The following is a 23,037-nucleotide window of genomic DNA, read 5'->3' as shown; positions in this document are numbered from 1 at the left end:
CACTGCAGCGCTGCTCCCTCCTGAACTACAGCGAGGCTCTGCTGAAGTCTTTCTTGCAAACCTTCAACTGTTGGACCTTCATCACCACCACTGGGTTCGTCTGCCCACACGGCTGTTTTCAGCTGTTCTGTATGTCAGAATTTGGGGCTGGGTGAGGTCAGTGAGCACCAACCCGAAGCTAATCCAAAAGCAATCACTGATTAAAAGGAAACGAGCTGGGAAGCCCTGATGCTGTGTTTCGTGCTGTGTACTCAAAAAGAGGGGAAATACTATATTTGTGATCAAAGAGAGGAAGCCTTGAATGTGCTGGTGTTTCTAATAAAAGCTGGTAAAACTGCTTGGATTGAAGGATGCTTCCACCTGGCTGCTGCCCTGCAGAGCCTGACCCAACCCAGGCTCCTTGATTTCGGATCAGAGCAGCAGGTGTGAGCAGGGAATCACAGAGCTGAAGTGAAACATGCAGATGCAGAGCTTGGGTTGCAGACGGAGGGAGCTTGGCCTGCTTGGAGCCTGGGTACAGAACTCAGCATGTCTGAAGTTGGGCTTGTTCAGGTCCTTGTTTTGATGGGGCTGTGCTGCTGGTAAGGAATGGCACCGCGGGAACACGAGCATCTACAGTGCGAGGATGTGTTTGGTGCTGGGTCCTCATGGCTGCAGGTGGTGGCTGAGGCCTCCTGCCTTACAGACTGGTGACTTCTGGAGGGAAAAGGGCTCAAATCTGAACGTTGAGCTGCAGCTCCTCGTTTCTACCTTTCCAATGCGCTGTGCTTTCTGCTGCTGACCCAGCTTGCCACTGTGACAGCAAGGAGCTGTGAGGGTGTTTCTTGTGGCAGGTAACAGCAGCTGAGGTTTTATCTCCATGCTTTTTGCTGCTGCTTCTCCTGCATACTTCAGAGCAAGGGGCTGAGGGGATGCCGGCGGCAGCAGGCAGGAGGAGGAAGAGCCGTCCTGCAGGGCACGCAGCACGTACAGAACGGTCGGGGACAGGACAGGAATCCCTTGCTGGAGCCAGGAGCGGCCCATGGCTGCGGCAGCTCCATGTGCCTTTGGGTCAGCACGCAGGGAACCGAAACGAGCCTCAACAGAGCAGAGGATCCCCGCGAGATCACCTGGGGCCGCAGGCTTCCTGCAGGAGGGCAGTTTGTGGCTCAATGGTCAGAATGGAACCAAAGCAGGAGGGCGGGGTGCAGCACGGCGGTGCGCTGCGATCAGACAGAGGCGGCGGCGAGGAGAGCAGGTGGGGGGAAACGGTTCGAACGGGCTCGGAAGTCATTCGGGGCTTGGGCACAACGCGGGGGTTCCGAGGAGAGCAGGGAGTTTGTTCCAGGCGGAAGCGCAGCCCAGCGGAAGGCGCCGGCAGCGATGCAGAGGCTGCACCGGGATGACTGCAGCCGCCGCTAACAGCCCGCAGCGCCACGTGCGACAGCGGCGCCAGCCAGTGCGGAGGACGGGCTGCAGGCACGAGGCCCTGCGCGCGCGGCTTCGGACTCGCAGCGCTGCCTCTGCTACACGCTCGCCGTTCCCTCGCGAAGGGATCGCGGGTGTCAGGCAGCGCCGCGCCGCCTCGGCGAGGCTCGGACGAACACCGCCCCGCCGCGGGGCGGGAAGATGCAGCGGGAGGCGACGTCAGTGGCGCGTCACGCTCTGACCCATGACGTCATCACCACGCGCCGGGGGCAGCGGCGCCGCGTGAGGCGGGAGCGCGGCATGGCGGCGGCTGTGGTGCGGAGTGGGCGGCGCCTCGCGGCTCTGCTGCGTGCCGGGACCGGGCCGCGGGTGCCCATAGGTGAGCGGGGCGCCGTGCCGTACCGCTCCGCTCCCGGGCCCGGTCGCGGCTGTGGCCCCGGGCCTTGCCCGGCGCTGGGGCGGCGGAGCCCTGTTCGCACGAAGCACTCACGCCCAGCGTCGGGGCTCCGCGTGCCGTCCGGGCCGTTCCGCGGGAGCGCGTCTGTGCGGGCTGCGGGGATACGCGGCGAAGGAAACCGTGCGGCGTGTCGGGCTGCTGTGGGGCGTCCTCGTGCGGCGCTTCTGGGCCGTGCGGGGTGAAAACGGGCACTGGAGGAGCGGACGGGCCGGGAGCGCAGCCTCCTTCCCGGGGCTGTGCGGGACGCAGCCGCGCTCCTCTTGTTCTGTGTGAACGCCTCGTCCTCTTTGCAGGAGCGCCTTTGGGCTCGTGGCTGCACGGGGATGAAGTTGTTGTGGTAATAGCGCCCGCTGGCCTCAATTCTGTGCGGTCTGGGCTGAGCACTGCCTGGCACTCAGTGACCCGCCGTGCATTTCGAGCTGCCGTTGTTGGGTTGGCTGCGTGCCCGGTGCGGGGGCCGCTTCCTGGGGTACGGCTGAGTTCAGGAGACACAGGGATCTGGAGGCTCCTTCCCCTTGCGCTGCACAGTGCTGTGCACGAGGCTCAGAGAGGTGCCTGCCCCACTGCCAGCTTTGACAGCTGCTTGCAGGTACATGAGGAGAGCTGAGCTCTTCCCATCGACAGGAATTGCCTTTCACTCAGCCAGTTGTGCTGCTGCCATCTTACTGAGCTCAGAGAACGTGGCACAGAGCACCACAAGGTGAGGAGCTTCCAGCTGGGATGCAGCACTGCAGCTCTCAGGCTCGGGGACCTGAATGCTGACGGGTTCATTCTCATGTTTTTGGAGCACGGGCAAAAGGGGGGGCAGGAAAAGACAGGGACTGTATGAAGATGAATGAATGTGATGGGGCGCATGGGAAGCTGTGGGACTGTGGCAGTGCTCAGCATCTGATGAATTGCACCCAGAGGTCTGAGCTGCCCTCAGTGCTCAGCCAAGGTGTGAGCCGGGCCTTCCATCCATGCCCTGCTCCTCATTCTGTGTGTTGCTTTACCCTGGTAACTCAGGATGCTTTCTCGTTTGCTTTTCTGAGCTGCTAATTGTGAATTTGTCTCCAGAAGCACCTGGAGCTTTTTCCTGCTGCCAGGCGAAGGCTTCGCAGGAGAGAAATGGTTTGAAAGCCTTGCAGCTTGCACTTAATGAGCCTTGGCTGCCTGACACGGGACAGGCTGTTAATTAAAGGTGATAAGACCAGATGTTGCACAGATCCCAGAGTAACTTCCAAACTGATGAGTAGTGATTTGTTATTGCGCTTTAGAGGTGGGGAGACAAAAAAAGAACATAAATACATGAGAAAGTATAGATAGTATAGATAGTTTGTGGAGACAGCTGGTGTTTGTGGGCTGGGGGTGCACTGCTCAGCCCCAGGGCCTTGCTGCTTTAGCTCTGACAACAGAAAGCACCCTGAGGTTGGTGTGGAGCTGCTCGTGGTTTGCTGCTCCTCTGGATGTCGGTGAGGAAGCAGCATTCCCTGTGTTATCTGCTCACCAGGGAGCTTGTCTTGCATGTGTGCATACATACAAGTGCTGTGTTTCCTGATGTTCTACAGCATCTGGTGTGGGCATAAAATCTGCAAGCGCCGAGCTGCCTCAGGCCTTTCTCTCTGCAGCACAGCCACAGCTCTGCGTGTCCCACAGCTGCAGCCACACGAGCTGCTCTGTGCTCTGCATGGACCCAGCAAAGGCAGCCAGGGAGGGATAAAGATGAGTCCTGTGGTACTGGGACAGGTTTGTGGTGCCAAGAGCGCGCAGTTTGTGTGGGAGGTGCTCAGATGCATGAAGGGCTACTGGTGTGCTCTTTTCTCGTGCCTCTCCTCCTGATGGAGCCCAGCTCCTCTGTGCTCTGGGTTTGGCTGGGGAAGGCCCACACTCACTCCTCCTGTCCTGCCCTGGGCCCAGCACAGCTGAGTGCTGCAGCCGGCACTTGGGCATTTTAGAAACAACCCCCAGTACTTGGCATTGGGCAGCTCTGTAGTGCTGGGAATGGTTTTCTTGTGTCCTGCTCTGGCTCTAGTTCCATCTCCCAGCACAGGGAAGACTTCAGTTCACCTGAGCATCGTGAAGTGAGGGCTGGAAGTAGGAGAAAAGGGAATCCCACTTCTTAATGAGACTTGTGCTGTTTTCTGACTTCTTGTTTTCCATGTCTGCTTATCCCAGAGCTGGCTTGGTTGGAAGATGTAATGCCAGTGCTGTTAGCTGTGCTCTGATGGTCGCAGACCCAGTGTTTGTTGCCACGAAGGAGCTGCTCAGCTGACTCTCAGTGGCAAAGCGGGGCTGGGTGGAGTTGCCCTGAGGTTTGGGAGCTTGCAGAGGAACTGAGTGCTGTTGGAGGGATGAAAATGAGCAAAAGGAAATGAATTTTGTTAGCTTGGTATCCAGAGAAGATAACAATGGAGGTTGCAGAATGCCTCTTCCTCCCCATTTAATTTATGGTGGAAGTTAGAAATTGCATCTTCTGACGAGGATTTTTTTTCAGAGGGTGCTGCTGCTGCTGCTTCTGATTCATAGTGAAATATCTTGAATTGTGTGTTCTAGCAAAAGGACCAGCATGCCTCCAAAGAGAAGGACTCCATTCTTGGAGGCTCCCACACCACATTCCTGCTGCCTGCATTTCTGCTTGCCGGACGTACAGCACGCAGACGGCAGAGAGCAAGGAAGAAGAGCCTCTGCACACCATCATCAGCAACACGGAGAATGTGAAAGGTGGGCATGAATGCTGCTGTCCTGTGGGAGCATTCCAGAGCTGCAGGCAGAGCCAGAGCAGTGTGAAAACGTTGCCTGGGTGTAACTGTGCACTGCAGGGAGGTGCTTTAAAGCAAAGCCACGTGAGTTATTTGTGCACAGAAACACCATCTTGGCTCTGTGCTCCCATTGTTTTATCTTGCAAGTATTTCTGCAGCTTGCAGGCTGCGGAGCCCCAGTAGGATTTGTGTGCTGCTCCTACTGCTGCCCACAGCCCAGCTTAGCCCCCATCACAGGGGAACATAGGTGCCCACCAGCAAGGCACTACGGACGTGTGGTGGGTGGATCATGGCTTTCCCTGTGTGGCTCTGAGGTTCTCTGATGCCTCTAGCAGGAGAAATGCTGTTTTTAAAAAGCCAAGGATGGTTTTTTCAGCTGAGGTATTGTGTTGTGTTTGTCTCTTTTTGGGTCCCTACCTGCATAAGTGACTCCCAAGCATGCCCCACAGAGACACTGGAGAATCTGGATGTTTCTGTTTAAGGCTTAGAGTGCTGTTTGGGCATGAGAAATGCCAGCTTAGAGCTGTAGAAGCTCTCAGAGCAGGGCACATGCAGGTGGAGTCTGGGAAATGTATGGAAGGTGGGCTGTAAGCTACAGGAGATGCTTCAGAAAGTGTGTGGGGTTGCAAGGAGGCACACGTTAGGAGCAAAGGGAATAGGAATCAGTTTTCACTTCGGCTTTACTGATTGCAGTCTGGAGTTTGTGACCAACAAGCAGTCAGTCTTGAGGTCTGCCTGAAAGGAGCTGAGGTGCAGAGGCCAAGTGTCTGCTTGGCAAGCGTGCTGCCTCGTTAGGGGTGTGTGAACAGCAGCTTTGGTGTCACCCCTTTGAAGCCACAGCTGCCTGTGTTCAGTCCTGCTTCGTGGCAGCCAAAGCACATGGTGAGAAGGCAGTTTTGCCTTTCTTCCCACAGGAAAGTGGTCAAGCACCTTACGTGCGTGTTTGTGATTTTATTCTAGGCGCAGCCTCCAAGCATGAGTTTCAGGCTGAAACAAAGAAACTGCTGGATATTGTTGCCCGTTCCTTGTACTCGGAGAAGGAGGTAGGGCACCTCTACCTGCCCAGAGCTGGCAGACTTTCTGTTGTTGAAGCCCTGCCTGTGTCATGGGTTATATTCCCCCATACTCACTCAGTTTCCCAGCAAATCCTGTGCTATTCACATCCCACATTTTCTTGAATGTGGTTTTCTTAAGACACCTTCAGAATGTGTTTTGAAAAGGAGCTCTAAGTATAGCCAGGGTGCCTCTGTGCTCCTCAGAACCTCAGCCCTTCACCAGTGAGCTCAGAGCAGCCCTTCTCCTGGCAGATAACGGGGAAAGGCTGTTACCTTTCAGCGGGCTGGGAATTAGTTTGTGGGTGGGCATTGAGTTCCACAGCTGCTGGGAGCTCTGTGCAGTGAGCAAAGCTGGGCTGTGCTGTCAGGTTGGGTCTTCCTCAGGTGTTCATCCGGGAGCTGATCTCCAATGGCAGCGATGCGCTGGAGAAGCTGCGTCATCGGCTCATGGCAGAAGGGAAGGCCTTGCCAGAGATGGAGATTCACCTGCAGACGGACAGTGGGAAGGGAACCATCACCATCCAGGTACCTTCTTTGGTAACAGGAGAGTGCTGTTCCTCGCTGCTCTTACCTCTGGGTTTGGTGGGAGACTGGTGGAAGCTGAGTGGCAGTGCAGTCCCTTGGATTCTCAAGCCTGCCTGAAGCAGAGTTCTGTCCTCAGCTGGACGATGCTTCATGGGGCTGTAACTTCTGGGTCAGTTTATCTGTTTCCTCACTTGTCCCTGTGGAAAAATTTGTTTCTAATTGTTTTCTATTCAGGAACTCCCAGTAGTGTTTCTCCCAGTATCTTTTCTGGTGCACTTCCTGGGTTATATGTGCACTTCTTACTGGTAGAAAAGCTGGGAGCCTGGTTTCATTATGACCTTTGGGTAGGAATTCTCCTCAAGGCTGAGGTGTTGCATGGCAGCTCCTTACCTCCCACATGGGTTGCTGGGAAAGAAGCCAGGGTGGTGGTCAGAACCTCCACTGCTCGTCATCTCCGCATGTTCCCGCTTCAGGTGATTTTGTGTTTGGTGTTTTTGTGGCAAAGATGTTAATGCAAAGAAGGCAAGCCATCAGCTTTCTTCGTGGACGGTGTCAGCTGTGGGAGTGCAGCTTTGTTCTATTCTCAGGAGAACAGAGAATGAAGCAGACAGCAGTGAGGGGTGGCGGGAGCAGTCCAGAAGAGATGTGGCGCAGACAAAGCACGCGATGCAGTGTTTTTCATGTGTGACAAAAGCAGTCACTGTTAGAGGCTGCTCAGTTATTTTATACTTCTGTCTCTTTGCCAAACAAGCAGCTGTGGTTGCCATGGGGATGCTGGTGATTGTTAGTGGGCAACGTGGTTGTCAACCCAAAGATTCTCAAATCAGGATGCAGAAGCTTTGCTTCCCCTCTCACACCTGGCTCCTGCATTCCTCTGGCTGCTGTGTAATGCTGATTCATTAAGGAGCTCTCACTTAGGGATGATTCCCTGCTTGAAGTCATCTTGATCTTGTCTTTCCCTTCTGCCATCGTAGTGCACACATCACTTCTGACCCCATGCAGACATGCTTACAGCTTGTGGCTGTGCAAGCTGTCCTCTTTTTTGGCTGGGAGGCCTGTTTGCCCACCTTTCAGACTGGATGTGTTTGACATCATACCAATTAGAGCTGCTAGGGATTTGTCTTTTTATAACCCCCTATCTGGCTGTCTGTGCATCTCTAATGCGACTAAATGAGTCTTAACTAGCAAGCCTTTAACTGCAGAAACACCGTGCTTCGAGAGAGAGAACAGCACTGCTCCAATCTCATTTAATAGATTTGCCTTCTCAGTAGTGCCTAAAGCTCCTTATCTCCAGCAAGGGCTCTATTTATAACCTCTTGAAGAAATGTTCAGAATATATAAAGATTGCTTGGACCAAGCCTTGTTCAGAACAGTTCCTACCTTCCAGGAATGTGAAGGTGCAAAAGAATTTGCCTGCAGTGGTTGAGACAGAGATGGATGTGCCTCATAGTCACCATTTTGTTTGCTGCACGCATTTGGACTCGCTAGGGCAGAAGCAGGAGGTCTGGTGTCCCACTTTTCTCTGGGAAGGTTCCTGTTGTCTCACACTGACCCCCCAGTCCTTGTTCTCAGGTTTTTGTGCTGTTCTCTGCCCATGGAGCTGGTGAATCTTGCCTTCTCTCCCATTCCAAGCCGTGTGGCATCTCTGTGACACTCCGTGCCTCTGTGACAGGACCATCTCTGGGGGGTGATCGTTTAGTTCCAGTGAAGGACGGCATTCATTTCTGTTAAGTGACTACAGTTCTGCTTGCTTCTCTGCCAGGACCTCAGCTGTAAGCATTGCAGGACTCAGAGATTTAATTAAATGTCCTCGTTGAGGGATATCCTCCCTAAGCATTGCCATCGTTGTGTCTGCTAAGAGGGGAGTGCTGTGTGTGTGTCTTCAGCAGTTCAGTGCAGGGGCAGCCACCCGTCCCCAGGGTTTGGTGCTGGTGGAAGCTGTGTCTGTGCAGCCGTGCTGTGCTACCAGGCTGCAGCAGGGAGCCCTGCAGGGTCCTTAGCTGCATGCAGCATCCATCTGCTGCTTGGGTGTGGGGGAGCAGGGTGAGTAGAAGTGGAGGTGGAGGGGTGAGGCTCTCTGTGCTTAGCTGAGCTTGGGGTGAAGCTTAGAGATGCGTGCCTCTGATTGCAGGGCTGGATTAGAGCTTCTAGGTGTTGCATTGTCTTTAACCAAAAAGCCAGGGGTCTGCACATACACGTGCATCTCGAATAACCTGTGGCTAAAGAAGTGCAGAATCTTCTGTTTTCTTCTTCTTTGTGCCAGAATAAGAGCATGTCACATTTAAATAGGGGAAATTTAGCGTGCGTGAAAGGAAATGCTTTACTGAACAGCAGGCATTTGGACCTGGATGGATGGAAGCTGAGTCTGCTGCAGCACTCAGCGTTGTTGTGGATGAAGTTGCAGTGTTACGAGATGGCGTTGGAAAAGAAGCAAAACCTGGGGCTCTTCCTTTAGACTGCTGCCATGTTCTGGGCTTCAACGTGCATCTCAAACTACAGGCATTCTTTCAGGTACAACTGTGGCCAAGGCAGCAGGCTGTTGAGTTAATTGATTGTTTTGTATAACGAGGCTCTGTAATTCCTTAGGTTGGTCTCAGGTGATGAGCAGAGATAATGGTACTTAACCCAGGTTCTTGTTTACCAGCTAAACCGAGCAATTTGTTAATTTGAACTTGATTTGTTGCTGTGATTGTGTACAGTTTTCTAATTTACCAAATATTACAGTGCAAAAGCAAGAACTGTGATGAGACTGGTACTGGGGCTGAGGATGTTCTTTTGAGGAGGACAGGGGAGTCCTCAGGGCTGTGGGGCAAACAAAGCAGGTGATGAATGCAGCCATCCAGCTGAAACCACACAGAATGGTCTCTGCAAACTTCCACCACCCACAGCAGGAAGGTTGGAACAAAGCGCAGGGAAAGCACAGAGGTGCAGTGCAGAGGAGCAGTGCTGTAGGGTGGCACTGGGGCTGGCTGTGTGCTCCGTGCCCTGAGAAGTCCCAGGACAGTTGAACCAGGTGGGTAGGTTGCAGCTCAGCAGAGCAGCAGGTTGGCTTCTGTAATTAGCTGCCAGCTAATGAGGTGTCCGTGCCCTGAGTCCTGTGCTGTGCTGCTCAGCAGCTGGTTCTCAGCTGCGAAGCTGTGTGCAAAGCTGCACGCTTTGAACTCTGAACGTATCCCTCATGTTTGGTGACTTGTGGAGGTCTGCAGCCTGTCGGCTCTATGGCTGTACGACCAGCTCTGCTCCTACCGCCGTTCTTAGGAAGGTAAAACTTTCCTGGAGCCTGAAGGGAGGACTTGAAGCCATCTATGTGAGAATGAAGCTGTAATGGTGGTAGAGCGCAGTTCTGCTGCCTGATCACAGCTCAGAGGTATTTGCAGAGCTACAGACAGCCCAGCACTGGGAGCAGCTCCATCTGCTGAAGGCAGCTGTGCAGCGCAGCGCTGAACCTGGCTGCAGGAAGCACAGGTGCTGCAGGAGCGGTGTGAATCTCGGTGGGGATCCCCTCTGAATCCACTCAGGAGTTCTCCTGCCTTAGGAAACGCCAACATCCCTGCTTGGCCATCAGCACATGCTTTCTGCTTCCCCTATGAGCAGCCCAGAGGTGCTCTTTGCTCGTTGCATTCACCCTCATCAGCTTGGACTCCAGTTTTTGTCCTTAAGCATTTTGCAGTAAGTTTGGCTGGGAATTAAATAGCCAGATATATTCATGGGGTATTTTTTTTTAACACAGTGGAATTTGGGAATGACGTGCTGCGCTATAAATAGGAGCGGATCAGAGGAGTTAAGTGTGTTCTGCTCAGGGTCTGGCACGAACCAAACCTGAACCAGATGCTGAAAACATTTTTTTTCTGCGCTTCTATTTTTTTCCGGGGGAAAGGAACCGTGTCAAATTCCTGAGGTTGTGCCATACTCTGTTTGTTTGTCCTGGCTTTTCATCTCCTGTGCTGTTACCTGGCATCATTCATCTTCTCAAACAAGATGAGTGTGGTTGCCCTCACTGTGTGTAATCCTGTGGAAGGTACTGCTGGGCTGCAAGGTGGGGGGATGCAGAGCAACGTCTGCTCACACAGCACCTCGCTTGGTAATCTCACAGGTTGTCCACTGTTTGGGCATTTGGTGGTCTTAAGCACCAGATTAAAATGTTTATATTAGTATTAATTACGCCACCTTACTTTACTGGTAAATAGGTCCACTGAGTGCCCCATATGGGTGGTAGAGGCATGCTGTGCATGAGATCTCGCCGCATCCCACCCCAAGCCATCTCACAGTAGTTGGTTCCAGACAAACTCATTTTGCTGAGTCCAGCACACCAAACTGCCACCCCTGCATCAGTGAAGTGTGAGTGTGTCAGTATTTGGGATGCACGCGGTGCTGTCAGCTTTGACAGGTGCTTGCAGGTACGTGAGGAGAGCTGAGCTCTTCCCATCGACAGGAATCACCTTTCACTCAGCCAGTTGTGCTGCTGCCATCTTACTGAGCTCAGAGAACGTGGCACAGAGCACCTCAAGGTGAGGAGCTTCCAGCTGGGATGCAGCACTGCAGCTCTCAGGCTCAGGGACCTGAATGCTGACAGGTTCGTTGTCATGTTTTTGGAGCACGGGCAAAAGGGGGGGCAGGAAAAGACAGGGACTGTATGAAGATGAATGAATGTGGTCCTTGTAGCCAGGAGCCTGCATTGCCTGAGGTCTGAGGGATTCGCTGCTCTGCCGCTGCTGGCTGGAAGTAAGCTGCATCTCATTGCTCCTCACCTCTGCTGTGTATTGGCACAGGAATGGGATGGAGTGTTCGTGCACAGCTCCTTGTGCAGGGAGGCTGAGACCTGGGCTGAGGTTGCTTTCCAACACTGGCATGCAGTGTTGTTAGTGGTGCAGAAACCAGCCTGTCTTGACAGGTTTTTGTGTTGTCTCCACGTAATACTTGAGTTTCTAAACGTCTTGGTGGTTTATGGCCACAAAGCAGCTGTGGCCCCTGCTCTGAGCCTTTTGAGTCTGCTGTCCTGCCCTGGTGCAGGTGCTGTCACAGCTGAAAGCTGCTGTTGCATTTACTGCTTGACTGGCTGGAAGAGACTGTTGATCAGAAGGAGAAGTTGCTTGGGTTCTGTTTGCTACAGCAATTCTCTACTGTTATTTCAGCGGCTGTTGCTGTTTGTTTTCAGGACACAGGCATTGGGATGACCCAGGAGGAGCTTGTTTCTAACCTTGGTACCATTGCTCGATCAGGCTCAAAGGTAATTCAGGGTGAGGTGCCCCTTTTTTCCTTTAGAAAAGGCTTCTCCACTTACAGCCACATTTGTTCTCCCAGTAATTTCTCACTCTGTCTCTTCCCTTGGCCCCCAGCCCAGCTGGGAAATTACAACCCTCCTGGAAGGTGAAACCTTCCCATGGAGTCTTCTAGCCCACAATGGTCTCTGCTGTGTGCCAGGGAGGCCTGTGGTACCAAAGCTGCTCTAATGGGCCCTGTGTGCAATGCTGCTGCACCTGGCTGCCCTCACTCCCAAAGGTAACTGCCTTCATCCACGAGCCATGTCTGTGCAGGGAGACAGGCTCATTTGGCGTTCCCATTGCATCCGTGAGGGCACCAGCTGTGTCCTTGTGCTGGCAAATTGTTGTGTGTTTTTAGCTGATACTTTTTGCTATCTCTGGAGTCACCACTCTGAGGTTGTTTGCTCCTCATTCACCGAGCCCTTGCTCGTTTTCCTTTCCTGCTAGTTGCAGTGCGCGTTGCCCCCCTTTTCCTGAGATGCAGTCATTGCATGGTGGTTTATGTTTCCTCCTTTGTTCCTTCAGGCATTTCTGGATGCACTGCAGAGCCAAGCTGAAGCCAGCAGTAAAATAATTGGCCAGTTTGGAGTAGGCTTTTACTCAGCCTTCATGGTGGCTGATAAAGTGGAGGTGTTCTCACAGTCTGCGGAGCCGGGGAGCCTGGGCTACCACTGGTCTTCAGATGGGTAAGGCTGCAGGGGGGGATGGAAGCATTCAGGGGCTGAGTCCAGATCAGGCACAAGCTGAAAGCTGTGCAAAGCAAGATGGGGCTTGTGTGCTCTTCCATGGCTGGGTTTACTGCCTTACATCCTGCTCAGGTTACACATGGCAAGAAAGTGTGGCCAAACATGCCAGGGTGAACAGGGACAAACTTGCTTTGTTACAGTAGGTGTGTATGGACAAAGCAAGTACCTGCCTCTCCAGTGCCTTCCCTTCTGGCAGGCGGGAGGCTTTGCAGTGCTCCAAACCAGAGACAAATGTACTGTCTTTAGGCTGGCTGATCCTTGGCTTTTTGCTTGAGGGCAGCAGGCAGGGCTCATGCAATGCTCTGCAGGCACGGTTGGGTCTGTGTGCTCAGCCTTTGCTTCTTGCTCACAAGTTGCAAACATTTGTGACAGCAGAGCTGTGCAGTGCTGCACCAAGTTGAAACTGGAGTTCCTAGGAATGAGGAGCTCTGCATCCCTTTACCATCTCCTAGAAATAAGGTATTTACCGAGTTATTTCAATTATTGAAAAAATATGTTGTAAATGAGACTGCAGACTGCAGACTGCTTTGGGGTATGAGCAAGCTGATGTGCACTGCAGTCTGTATTTCTGTACGATCTGAAAGCTTGTCTGTTGTCATTCTTGCATGGCATTCACTTGGCAGAATGGTAGGAATGGTCACCCAGAACATGCTGTCTCTACTAAAGCACAGCTTCTTTTCATTGCAACAAGCTGTGGCTGAAGGTTAGGCCTGTGCAAGCTGCAGTTTGCTTGAAGTTTGTTTCCTTTTCTGTAGAGGCTACTGGTCTGCAAAGAGCTGTGTCCTGGGGCCCAGGTTCTCCATAGAAAGACAGCTACGCTCTCTGGGGAGTTCTCTGACAGGCACAGAGAACATTCTGACGTCCAAGATTATTTTTTTCCCCTTTTCCTCTTGGTGCTGAAGTGTTGTGCGAGCTGCCAGTTGAATTACACGTCCTGCAGTGGATGTGGCTGAGGCACAGGCTGACACGGGTTCTGTTTCTAATCCTAGCTCAGGAATGTTTGAGATCGCAGAAGCATCTGGTGTCAGAACCGGGACTAAGATTATTATACATCTGAAAGAAGACTGCAAGGAGTTTGCAAATGAAGACCGAGTCAAGGGTGAGTGGAGGAGGGAAGTGCTGCTGTGTGCTGTGGATGTGTGGGACCTGCTGGTTCTCGATGGCTGGGAGGTGAACTCACAGTGTTATTCCTCTCCTGCAGCACCGTTCACTGAAGGAATTCTTACTCTGTTGTTTTCACCAACATGACTCTTCAGTGTCTTTTTTTTCCGTTCCAGAGGTGGTGACAAAATACAGCAACTTCATCAGCTTCCCTCTGTATCTCAACGGGAGACGAATGAACACGTTGCAGGTGAGCAGGATGGCTATGGGCAGCTTGCTCATGGAGTCCATTGTAATCCTCTGCTGGAGGCAGGAAACAAAGCTGCTGCTGCTGCTGCTGTCCCTGGCAGTCAGGGGAGGGCTGTCCTGAGCACCGCAGGCCACGCAGTGACAAGTTAATTAAAGCAAGAGGAGGCAATCTGGTGCAAGCCGTGCCTGATGCTGCTGTTTTGTATTTGAGAGAACGTTTGTAGATTGGCAAAGCAGTTTTTATTTACAGGTACCTTCCAGGTTCTTTCCCAGTCCACGTGATTATGTCAATGCTTTATAATACTACTTTTAACTGTTGAAGCCAGATAGCATGTCAGTGTGTGCTGACACCTCCTGCTGTTGTTTTTTCTGCCCTTCTTGGGTTAGCCAACATCGGTGAATGGTTGGTTTTCCTGGTGGTTTAGCTCACCACCTCATTTTCTGCTTAGCTCTTTGACTGACCATGTAATCATACAGCCAGGCCCACCTTAGGCAGGAGTTCTTGGCCCAATTGCAGGAGTCTGATACTTGAAATCTTATATCTTTAAAATAAATTTAAAGAAAAAGCCACCTTTGTATCATTTTCTTCCAGCATTTCTTTCTCTGGTGGTTTCAGTCTTCCTCGTGTAAGAGAGTAGGTGGAGGGTGTGTATTTGTTTGCTTTTTCATAAAATGTGACACTGACAAGTCGCTAAGATGTACTGAAACATTTTATCATGTTAATTTATTTAATGCTCTGTAATTGGTGTGATTAGTGTCTGATGTTTGTTTGGATTCCTACAATTATAATGTTTCTGTTTCGAAGGCTTTCTAGCTGTTTCCCTTGAATTACAAAAGTAGAAATAGATGTAGACAGCTGTTTGGTCTTCCTGCCTGACAATCAATAGAGCACACTCCCTAGAGAAGAGCTGTACTGGAGCAAGGGGTGAAATGGAGTAATTAATGGAGTAATTCTGTCGTCTTATCAGAAAGTGTGTTTTCACACTGGGAGGTGGCAGCAGCTTCATTCTCATCACATTCCTATTTCAGACCTCTTTACCCAGGTTTTTTTGTTTGTTTGTTTGTTTGTTTCCCCATTTTTCCACACATCGACATCAGTTCACTGCAAACAAAGCCATAGATCCCTAGCATGGGTTTTCCTAGATAAGATTTTGAATGCCTGCCATGTAGCTGACAGTGTAGATTTAGAGGCTTTTATGGTCATAACTGTGGTAACTGTAGCTACAAGTAGGGCTCTAGGAAAGCAGGACTTTATCTAAGAGCTGCTGTGAAGCACCTTAGTACCCACTTGAGTCTGTAGTCCTACCTGTGATCCTGCAAAGCCTCCAGGGCACCTGGATGCTGGAAATGTTAGGAAGCCATTTGTGTAACGAGGTTTTGAGGCAAAAGCAGCAGGATTGCCACAAAGTGCATCCTTTGGACTAATCTGCTGGATGTTTGTATTGCCACCAGTGATTACTCCTGCCACTCATTAGAGCTCGAATGGTGAAAGTGGCACTAAGTGTAGAGGGCTCATCTGTCTGGAAGCAAGAGTTTCTTAATTGGTCCCAGTGTTTGTTAAATAGACAGAACCTCCTCCCGCTGAACTTCAGTTTTCTTTTCATTGTTGGTCTGAGCCTTGAGATGCTTGACCAGCACTGCTAGTGAGCTGAGCTGTGCTAACTGTTCAGGATGCTTTTGGCAAATGTGAAGTGATGGAAGTTAGCCAAATCCCTTTTGTTTTGGGCTAGACAAATCTGCCTTATGTCTGCTGTAGGGCAAGAGTGCCTGCTTGGAAGGTGGTAAGAGATCAACTGAGGGTCAGTAATTTGTCAGTGTGTGAACCCTGCTACATCCCACTGCCTTCATGCTGTGCAGAGGAGTGTGACTGTTTGGAAGATGATATTGCTTTGCTTTGTTGCCCTGAGAGAAAATGTAGCTCTTTTTCTGAAAGAGGAGCCCTGTGCTATGAAACCTCACGGGGATGAGAGCTGATGGGGACTCATCTCCCTGCTCCTCCACAGGCACTGTGGATGCTGGACCCGAAGGACATCGGGGAGTGGCAGCATGAGGAGTTCTACCGCTTCATAGCACAGGCTTACGACAAGCCCCGCTACGTCCTGCACTACAAGACCGATGCACCCCTCAACATCCGCAGCATCTTCTATGTGCCTGAGCAAGTATGTGTCCAGGAACTGTGCAGCTCCTCTGGAGATGAGAGCAGTGCTCTGTATGGAGAGGAGGCAGCTGAGGCTGCAGAATTGCAAAGAATATCCAACGTAGCATCTTTGTGGTGGGCTGGGTGTCACAGGGAGATGGTAGGGGTAGTGAGCCGTGGCAGGAGCTGAAGGTGACTCAGGTCCCCAGGGGAGACAGCCATGCTTTAAGCTCCTATTGCATTCAGTACCGATTGGCGCAGCGTGGTGTGCAGTTAATGACTGGGCACACTGAGCTGGTGTTACCTTTCTGTCTCTTCTTCCTGCAGAAACCATCCATGTTTGACATCAGCAGGGAACTGGGTTCCAGCGTTGCCCTCTACAGCCGCAAAATTCTCATTCAAACCAAAGCTGCAGACATCCTGCCCAAGTGGCTGCGCTTCCTTCGAGGTGTGTGCTGGGAGCAGGAATAGCAGCCTGTAGGGCAGGGCTTCCACTGGGGCTTGGGGGGGGGGCTGCTTCCTGCCTGAGCCTGGCGCTCGTGTGTGCCTCACTGTTGAAGGGTTGCTCTGTGTTCCAGGTGTTGTAGACAGTGAGGATATACCCCTGAACCTCAGCAGGGAGCTGCTGCAGGAAAGTGCCCTCATCAGGTAAGCAAGAGGTAGATCCTGTGTACTGGTGAGGCTCTTCTGGCTTCCTGCTGGGTAGCTGTGGGAGTGTGCTGAATGTCCCATGTGTGGTTGGTTATGTTCATGTTGAAAATGGCAGCTTCCAGCAGTGCAGTTGTGCCACAGCCCTAGCTGTATCTCCAGCACACGAGCTACTCTTGACTGAAATACGAAGAACAGATGTAGAACCATGAGGGAAAGGAGACAGTGGCCCTAGAGTTTCTTCTTTGTTCTTATGTTTCCAAATACATCCCTGAAACACTGCATGGGGAGAGAGACGTTCACTTAGAGTCTCACCCTGGTCTAGCAGCCACCTTCAGAAAGGCTTGTTCCTGCTGCAGGAAGCTCCGAGATGTTTTGCAGAAGAGGCTGATCAAATTCTTCGTTGACCAGAGCAAGAAGGACCCTGAGAAATACGCAAAATTCTTTGAGGACTACGGAGTATTCATGAGAGAGGGAATTATCACGATAGCAGAGCAGGATGTCAAGGTACCAGCTGTCCCGATGCGCTGAAGCTTAGAAAGTGTTGGCTGCTGCCTGGGATGAGGGGGATAGCTACTTCTCTGTGAATCTTACGTGCTCATAACTCTTGTTCATGGATCTAATATGGCCTGAAGGTTCCCTAGTGCACCTTATCCTAACTCTGGCTTTTTCTGGCTAAGTAGTGCTTCTCACTTACGTTGAGACAATGCAGAATCTTTGTATCCACACACTGTCAGCCCTTGTTGTTGTAATTTGAATTACAGCCCACCATAAAGTAGAGCTTTCCCTCTAGTGTTGTCTTCAGCCTGGATTCCCGTTTCCAGGAGAGCGTGGCCTACATCATGTCTAGGTCACTTTTCTGCTTCCATAATATCTGGATCAGGAAAGGGGGAAACTCAGAATCCTCTGAGCCTTTTTGCAGCAGTACCCACTGCAGAGAGATGCCCTGGGACTGGGAGTGGTCAGGCAGATCTTCTGTGGGCTGCCCTCGGCTCACAAGATCACACTTCTTCCAGGAGGACATTGCAAAGCTGCTGCGTTACGAATCGTCCGCCCTGCCTGCAGGCCAGCTGAGCAGCCTGACCGAATACGCCTCGCGCATGAAGGCGGGCAGCAGGAACATCTATTACCTGTGTGCACCCAACCGGCACCTGGCCGAACACTCGCCCTACTTCGAGGCCATGAAGAAAAAGGACACGGAGGTAGGTGAGCGGTTTGCTGTGGCCAGGGAGGACTGGCTGAGCTCCTGCATGTGTGCTCAGGGCTCAGCTGGGTTTGGAGCTGAGCAGAGCAGTGAGGCTTGCAATAGTTCCCCTCTTTTCATCGCTCTGTCTCCACTTGGGCTGGCTACTGCAGCCTGGGGTCAGGTTATAAGTGAGGGACCTATGGCACATGTGCAGGTGGGCTGCTACTCACACAGGCACCTGGGTATTTCTGCTCATTCTGACATCTGTGATTTACCTTCACTGAACCCTGCTGAAGGAGCTGCTGTGCAGTGCTGTTAGAGGTGTCCTCTGCGGGCAGGTGGCCCTTTCAGGATGGTGCTTCCCTGGGAGGCAGCTGCAGCCCAGCCATCCATGGTAACAAAGCCCCTCAAGGGTTTGCTTTTATTTGAAGCTCTGAGTAGTAGTTGAACCTGCTGGTTTCCTTTGTGATGTTTGTGCCATTTAGTGCAGAGTTGCCTCTGGAAAAGGGAAGTGCTGTTAGGTCTCAAACTGCATGTCTTTTTTTGGCACAGGTCCTGTTCTGCTACGAGCAATTTGATGAGCTGACACTCTTGCACCTTCGGGAGTTTGACAAGAAGAAGCTCATCTCAGTGGAGACGGACATTGTTGTTGATCACTATAAGGAAGAGAAGTTTGAAGAGAGTCGCCCAGGTACGGTGGGGTTCCCCTGTCCTGTCCCACTGCATGCTGTCCTGTGTCAGGCTGTGAGGGTACACTGCAATTCCTGACTATATGAGTATGCACACACCTGGCACTTTGAAAGAGGGAGGCAAGCATAGGCAGGACAAGAGCTTGTCTTCTCTCATTATGGCACAGTTAGGGACAGGGAGATGCACACAGGCATCTGCTGAGTGGTGCTGCATTCCCGTTTCTACAAGAGAGCCTGTAAATGGGAGTGTGAAATTGACTCAGTGTCTGTTGACATACAGAAGGTGCATGAGCAAATATGTCCTCTTTCCTCTGCTAGCTGCAGAACGTCTGACAGATGTGGAAGCTGAGGACCTTATGGCCTGGATGAGAAATGCCTTAGGCACTCGAGTCACTGGTGTTAAGGTAGGTATTCTTCACTGGGTAGCTGAGTACAGAAGATCCACAGAGAGCACATTCTAGGAAGAAGAGGCAGAGGTTGACTGGGGATCTGCTGCTACAGGTTTGTTGGGTGTTGTTTGTTTTTTTTTTGGAACCTGAGAGAAATTATTCTTTTCTCTGCCTCCTTTCTATAAGTGATGTGAATGCTGGTATTTGGGTGGTCCCTATGGCAGTGGGAAGAGTGACTTCTTCATGTGTGATATGCAGAGCCCCTTTTAGTCACTCATACTGAAGTTAGCAGAACATGCTATTGACTGTCCTGCCTGTGGACTAGAAAGGCTTATTGGCAAGGAATGTTTTGGATCCAGCTGTGAGATACTGCTTATGGACTAGTGGAGCCACTTGGGATGCCAGCTGCCTTGCCTGTTTAGGCAGCTCTGTGGGATGGGGACAAACTGTGCAGTCTTGGTGTGGGTCTGCACTGAGGAGACCCTCAATCCCTTACCATCCCCTACTTCTAACCCACATTTTCCATCTCAACTGCTGTTTTTGCCACAGGTGACCACACGGCTGGACACCCACCCTGCCATGATCACTGTGCTGGAGATGGGGGCTGCGCGCCATTTTCTTCGCATGCAGCAGCTGGCCAAGACCCAGGAGGAGCGTGCCCAGCTCCTCCAGCCCACCCTGGAGATCAACACAGGGTAAGGGATTGCAATAACACTGCTAAGCACTGCCTTCCTGCTGGGCTGGAGGTAGAGAAGAGGACAAAGTAAAGCCCCCAGGTAGCAGAACTCTCTCCATTAAGTGCAGGGTGGTACAGCTCCTTAGCCTGTGAGGCTGTATGGCATGATGGATGTGAGGCACCCACCCTCACTGTATTCAGCCTTCAAGGACTGTCAGGGTTACAGGGTCAGGATGGGAGAGAAGAGAGAAACCTGTGGAACAGGAGCAAGGGAGATGGAGCTGTTTTGTCCTTTTGGTAGAACATTTTCTGTCCCACTTTGGCTTAGGGGCTCATTCTGGAAAGAAATTTCTTACGTGTCCAAAAAATGTTAAGTCTCAATATTGATCTCTTATTGTTACAGTCACGCTCTGATTAAGAAGCTGAATGAGCTGAAGGACAGTCAGCCTGATCTGGCCCAGATGTTGCTTGATCAGGTGAGAGCCAGGCCTTCTCCAAAGGCACCACCATCCTCCCCAGAGCCACCTTGCAGGCAGTGTGGAAGGGAGCGGGGTGGAGCCCTTGTAGCAGAGCTGAATTATCACTGTTCTATGGTCACCACTCTGCTATTTCTGCTGCCTGTGGTCCGTGTGTGTTCCCAGCAGATTGCCTAGAAATTCTGCTTGGTCTCAACGTGCAGCTCCTGGAGTGTGCCATCCCTCAGCATTCATTCACCTCGTTCTTCCTGACTATTTAATGCTCTTCTTCTTTTTCTCAGATTTATGAGAATGCCATGATAGCAGCAGGACTGAATGAAGATCCCAGACCAATGGTGAGCCGGCTGAATGAACTCCTCACCAAAATCCTAGAGAAGAACTAAGTTCTAGAAGATTTAAGGACGAACTCTGTGCTGATATCTCTTTCCTCAAGTACAGTCACTGTGCTGTGTCAGCTATTGCAGCATCTGCTTGCACGCACTGTACAGTGAGGGGTTCACTTAGCAGACGGCCAGTGCAGGGGACTTCCAGCCACCACTGCACAGGTAGGAGCCAGTTATAATTCCTGGGTTGTGTTATCAGCCTGCTGAAAGTGCACTGTTCTCAGTGGGAGCAAAATGCAGCAATGACAGCTAAAACAATATGCATAAAATTCTGACACAGCCCTTGAGAATCTCTCATCCTGTTTCTAGAAATGGCCTTTCCCAAAACAGGTGTTGGCAGCAAGAGTCCTGGTTAAATCCTGGTTAGTACACCCTCTGTCCACTGAAGAATGAATTTCTGTGCACCACTGTGCTCTACACTAGCACTGGCAGAATCCATTAATTTGTCAAGAGGCTTCCACCTCTAACCAGGCACAGAGATTGATTGCTGTCATTAGCAGGCAGGTACTGGTGGTTGAACATGTTGGTACAATCCCATGGCAGGAAAGATCACCAAACTGCTGGATAGTTGAGTTCATCCTTGTCTTGCTGCAGAGAATGGGAAGTAACTGGGAAACAGCTTTCCAGGGTATGGCTTTCTGGAGGCTCTCCAAGGTTTTTTTTTATCTCTTCTTGGGATAAATTGCATGTCTGGCTGGCCTGTATTTATGGTAAATAAATGCTGCTTCTATTCCAAAGCTCTTCTGGTTTCCCCTTACTCTGTTGGTCTTTGTGTCTTAGAGCTGGTGATGTCACAGTTCTCTCTTCTGAAGCTACTTGGTTCTGCAGAACGTTGGGTGTTGGGCAGTGGAGGAAAGAGAGTGCCGTGAAAATAGTAGGTTGTAGCAGAGTGTGGAAGGAAAAGAGACATTCCAGCTATAAAGTGTTAGCCATGTGCTTGGAAAAATTGAGGTTCTCTCTTTGATTTTTATTTTCTGAGAAGCAGTGGCTGCTTGGTAGAAGAGATGTTCGTAACAGGAAACACCATACGAGATGTCCCGCTGTGTCTGGTTCACACCATGCAAACTGCTTCACAGGAATTCTTTTCCATGTTCACCAGGGCCTCTGAGGCAGCTGTGATATTTCTTTGGCTTATCCTTAAGTTGCCACATTAAGATCCTGGAACTGAATTTGGTTAAGTGCTGGGACTCTGTACTGAAAGCCAGCAGCTAAGCTGGTACAGGTAAATACACACAAGGTTTTGCTCCTGAATGTAGACAACCCATGTAGAGTTCAGGTATAGACTTTGGAGATGGGGCAGCATTCTTTTTTCTCAAGAAGATGTAAGATCCTTCACTGTCAAAATTAATGCCAGTACACAGGAAAAAATATTGGCTGTAGATTCTCATCAGAGCTCTGTAGGGCACATGAAAGAAGCCGTATGGTGTTGCCACACATCTGGCCCTCTGTGCTGCAGCGTGTTTCCTGAGAACAGACTGATGAAATGGAAACCCTTGGTTTTCTGATGCTAACAGTGCTGCAGGTGAGTGCATCAGCCTGCAGGCTGCTCACCTGGTGCTTATTGATAAAGCAGCTAAACGTAGCATCTGTTGGTATGCTGAAGCTGGATGCTCATGAAATATGATTCAGTCAGCAGCAGAGCATGCTTACTCCAAAAATGGTCACGGACTCTTTGACTTGTGTTTAAGCTCTCCAGTCCTGGCAGTACTCTGGGGATGCCAGCAGCCCTTGAGGTGTTAATAGTTCTCCCTGAGAGATTTGTGAATGAAATATCAAAGAATTTCTGCTACAGGAATGCAAACCAACCCTCTGTGGCAGTGCCTATCAAACAGTGAGGGGCAGTGATGGTCCTGGGAGCTGGTATGCGGCAAGAAGTGGTAGCAGCACGGTCAGGATGGTTCTTTGACCCAAATCTCATGTTCTCAATCACACTGATGTTTCCAATGCTTTTTTCTAGGCTTTACAGTTCAGTGCACCAGCAGCCTCTCCAGGTCCTTGCCTCTGCCTCAGCTTTCACCATTGCTTTTCAAAGACCTGAGGAGATTGCAAGTATATGAAGTTATTACGCTGGCTAACAGAACAGATCCTAGCAGAAAAGGGAGTTGTAGAGGTGTCATGCTGGTGAACATAAATGGAAGAGCTGTTAGGAATACTGGCAGAGTGCTTGAGTGCTAGTCTGTAGATGACTGGCTGTGAAAGGGCCTCCATGTGGAACGTAAAAGAGGCTCTTTTATAAAAGTAATGGAAAGGATGAATTGTTTCAAACGTGACAGGTAAGAAGGAAGCACAGGAAGCTATTTAGGGCCCGTTTATTCATTTCCTCAGAATGTGCTGTGCAAGCAGATAAGGTCTGCATGGATCTTACATCAGAACTTCAGTGCTGGTTGTAGAGGTGAAACTGGAGTTTTGCCCTTCCAGTCACATCTTCTCCACACAGATGCTGAGCTACTCATCCTCAGAAGCACTGTATTAACAGGTTTCTGTCAGGCTTGTGCTCTTGCTGCAGCGAGAGCAGAGACCCTGATTCTTCTGGCATATTGAGGCAAAGCATGAGAACGGTGCTGTGAAGCCACCAGCATGGGCTGTTTGTGTCCTTTGCTTCTGTTTGCTCTACCAGATTTCCCCACAGGAAGAATCTCCTGGAGCTTATTTGGGCTCCTGGCTATAAACAGTGCTGAGCCCTGCTGAGTCTGGAAGATTAGTCTTTTAACTTTGATTTTTACAAAGACTTTATTAAACTGCTGCATGTTGTTTTTTTGTTTTCCAGAAGTGTGGATTGGGCTCTTATTTATTTAAAAAAAAATCTGCAAGTTAAGTTTTGTGTGCTGACAAACCTCTGGTGATAAACAGCGTGGCCGCCTCTCCTGCTCTGCCCAGGCTCATCAGCTGTGTCAAACCTATATTCCAGGGCAGA

The 23,037-nt window shown here is 51.0% G+C and overlaps 1 protein-coding gene across 1 annotated transcript; it reads left to right on the top strand.

The window, feature by feature from the left end:
* The first annotated feature begins 1,701 nt into the window (after window positions 1–1,701).
* On the top strand, window positions 1,702–20,860 carry TRAP1 (TNF receptor associated protein 1). The gene is made up of 18 exons (XM_042864673.1): window positions 1,702–1,786; window positions 4,397–4,564; window positions 5,563–5,645; window positions 6,042–6,182; window positions 11,338–11,409; window positions 11,969–12,129; window positions 13,179–13,288; window positions 13,467–13,540; window positions 15,543–15,698; window positions 16,004–16,124; window positions 16,255–16,324; window positions 16,684–16,831; window positions 17,341–17,526; window positions 18,063–18,201; window positions 18,518–18,603; window positions 19,138–19,283; window positions 19,668–19,740; window positions 20,022–20,860. Exons 1-18 carry the CDS (start codon window positions 1,708–1,710, stop codon window positions 20,121–20,123), a joined length of 2,115 nt encoding a protein of 704 aa, XP_042720607.1. The 5' UTR covers window positions 1,702–1,707; the 3' UTR covers window positions 20,124–20,860.
* The last annotated feature ends 2,177 nt before the right edge of the window (window positions 20,861–23,037 follow it).

Source organism: Lagopus leucura, unplaced genomic scaffold (assembly GCF_019238085.1).
Source record: "Lagopus leucura isolate 7727_CA_CO unplaced genomic scaffold, USGS_WTPT01 Super-Scaffold_760, whole genome shotgun sequence".
Lineage (NCBI taxonomy): Eukaryota > Metazoa > Chordata > Aves > Galliformes > Phasianidae > Lagopus > Lagopus leucura.
This window is presented reverse-complemented; position numbering and strand designations above follow the sequence as displayed.